At 37.6% G+C, this 2,500-nt stretch overlaps 1 protein-coding gene across 1 annotated transcript in view; it reads right to left on the bottom strand.

Moving 5' to 3' along the window:
- Positions 1-2,500, bottom strand: part of LOC125048031 (cullin-4A-like) — a 36,288-nt gene that overhangs the window by 16,668 nt on the left and 17,120 nt on the right. The window contains exons 3-6 of the mRNA XM_047646618.1: positions 2,390-2,500; positions 1,914-2,102; positions 1,166-1,312; positions 148-334 (exon numbers count right to left, since the gene is read on the bottom strand). The exon at positions 2,390-2,500 is cut by the window's right edge and continues 79 nt beyond it. Of these exons, the coding sequence (XP_047502574.1) occupies positions 148-334; positions 1,166-1,312; positions 1,914-2,102; positions 2,390-2,500 (634 nt within the window). The remainder of the gene's footprint in view (positions 1-147; positions 335-1,165; positions 1,313-1,913; positions 2,103-2,389) is intronic.

Genomic DNA, 2,500 nt, shown 5'->3' with positions numbered 1-2,500 from the left:
TCCTGCTGGACTCACTCTAGAGCATCATGGTGCCTATAGCTGTACATGACTTGATATGTTGGTTTGTTATGACAGCAATAGGTGTAGCCTGGCAGTAAGAGGTTAATGACTGGCATCTACAATTAGAACAATACAATTGTAATTTACCTTAATATATGCATTGAAGTGTGTACAAAGGTCTTCTAATCCTCCTTTAATCCTTGCAAAGAGGTTATACAGGAGTGTGAGGTCGGGTCGTCGATTCTGATCTAGCAGGGAATCCAAACCTTTCTGTAGAAGGTGTGTCTTGTGCTCACTCAAGAGCTGCTTCTCAACACAGTATATCAACTGCCGTCTGTAGAAATAAATAAATTAGAATCCTCTTGTTACCTTATAAAACAAACTTCTTAAAAAAAAAAACTTCATGAAGAGGTAGAACTACAATGTTTAACCACATGCCACCAAGAAAAATGAATAAAAAATGGGGAAAATGCTGTGCCTATTTTTTATAATTTTGTGAAATGTCTCTGCACATAGATGGCTCTGCTAGTGCTTAGCCACAAAGGAGTCAATTAGTAGACCTTGAGACCAACTAATTTCACTATTCCTTGAATTGGCGGGAAAAACGTATTTATTACTAATGCTATGAGTATCGATAGTTTATTATGGAAATTATAATTACTATAATGTTATAAACATTAATAACAGCAAAACAAGATATCTTAACATATTTTTTTCCATCAAGGAAAAGGGGTAAACGGGCGAGACAGGCAGTACTCGTAATTGGCTCATTGGTGACTTAGGACAAGTGTAGCCATCATGTATAAAAACAATTAATAAAGTAAACTCACAGTGGGCACGTTATGTACGTATGTGCCATGCCCATTGCCACTGGGTTAAGTAAGGGTATATTTGATCTTCAAATCACTGGTATTACTTTACGATGTACCCAAATATTACATCTAAACCCCTTCACAACGGGTCATGTCTCTAGACGTCATAACAAACTGCTCGAAATGTGGCGTGCGGTTGTATGCCGTAGCGGCGCGCTGAAGCACTATGAGGTGGTGATTCGGCTTGATGTACCGAACTCCCACGCTCAAAGTCGGTGCATTGCCATTGATTGCCAGAGCGTAGAGTTTTTATAGTTTAGACCAAGTGGTTAAAATACTGCAATAACACTTACTTGGTTGACATGTCTAAGTAGTGAAGAACTCTGTTGTTTTCCTCTGTTAGTCGTTTATCAACATGCAAAAGGTACTGGGGAACATCACGGTCTTGCATGAGACGCTGACCTTCTCGTAAGTATAACTGTTCTGTTGCAACCAAAAATCTGGAAAAAATGGATAAGAAAAATAAAAAAGGCAAAAGAATTCATATCATCAGCAGAATGTTCCGAAGAGTGAAGAACCAATGAATAAGATAAACTCCTAAAAATTGATCAAGCAACTAGTTAGTTAAATGCCTGTGTATTGATCAAGACTTTTATTATTTTTGTAAACAACACATCAACAAGTGTAAATAACTCTTATGAGCTTATAAGCTGTTGTCCCATTTTCCAGCAAGGGGATACATCCCTTAGAAAGTTATAATCTTCGTCAAATGTTCCTTCTGGGGAGCAATTGTGATGCTCTGGTTCATGTTCTCTTATGACATGCTACCTGACACTCTCCCATTTTTAACAAGCTATTCTGCAGACAAATGAACTGAATTACACATTCAGTGTGACACATACGATCAATACCTACACCCATGTCCCTACACACTCTCCCTCTCACATGGATCATAAAAGACAAGATTAATAATTCATTCCACAGAAAACATAAAACAAAAGTCATATCAATACGAAGTATGTGAAGTACATAAAGCAATAATAAAGCAAATGAAGAGCTATCATTCACCAGACATCAAATTCTTAAAGACGGGGTACTCACTTATTCTCAAACACTTTGTGGTAGATTTGTAGTGATGACAACATCCTTAACAGTGATTTGACAAGAGATCTGTCAATGGTCTCCCCAGATCGTTCTTTCTCAATCATCATGAGTAAACCATCCACACATCGATTTTCTACTACCACTTCTTCCAGTATATTTTGTCGAAACAATTCTAGTCCCATATCCCTGTAAATAAGAATAAAATGGAATGAATATATAGATGTGGAAGTACAAAAAAAGAAAAAGAAGAAGAAGAAGAAGAAGAGTTTGCAGGGGACGGGAAGGGAAGGTAGATCTGAAAAGAGAGACAAGGAGAAGGAAGGAAGAGAGAGAGAGAGAGATGACAAGAGAAGAAAGGATGAGAGGCAAAAGGGCAAGAAAGAAGAATGAAAAAATTAACCTGTCAATCTGAAAATATTTCCAAGTGATTGAGTGATAAAACAATTTAATCATGTACTCAAATGAAAGCTTACCATATGGAGGAAACCTGAGCGTTCTGCAAGACATATCCTCGGTCCAATGCCAGGAAGATATTACACACCATCTTCATTTGGTGACAATGGTGTGTCCAACAGTCATTCAGC

Source organism: Penaeus chinensis, chromosome 42 (genome assembly GCF_019202785.1).
Source record: "Penaeus chinensis breed Huanghai No. 1 chromosome 42, ASM1920278v2, whole genome shotgun sequence".
NCBI classification, from domain to species: domain Eukaryota; kingdom Metazoa; phylum Arthropoda; class Malacostraca; order Decapoda; family Penaeidae; genus Penaeus; species Penaeus chinensis.
The sequence above is the reverse complement of the archived record's forward strand: the minus strand, read 5'-3'. Positions and strand labels throughout refer to the sequence as shown.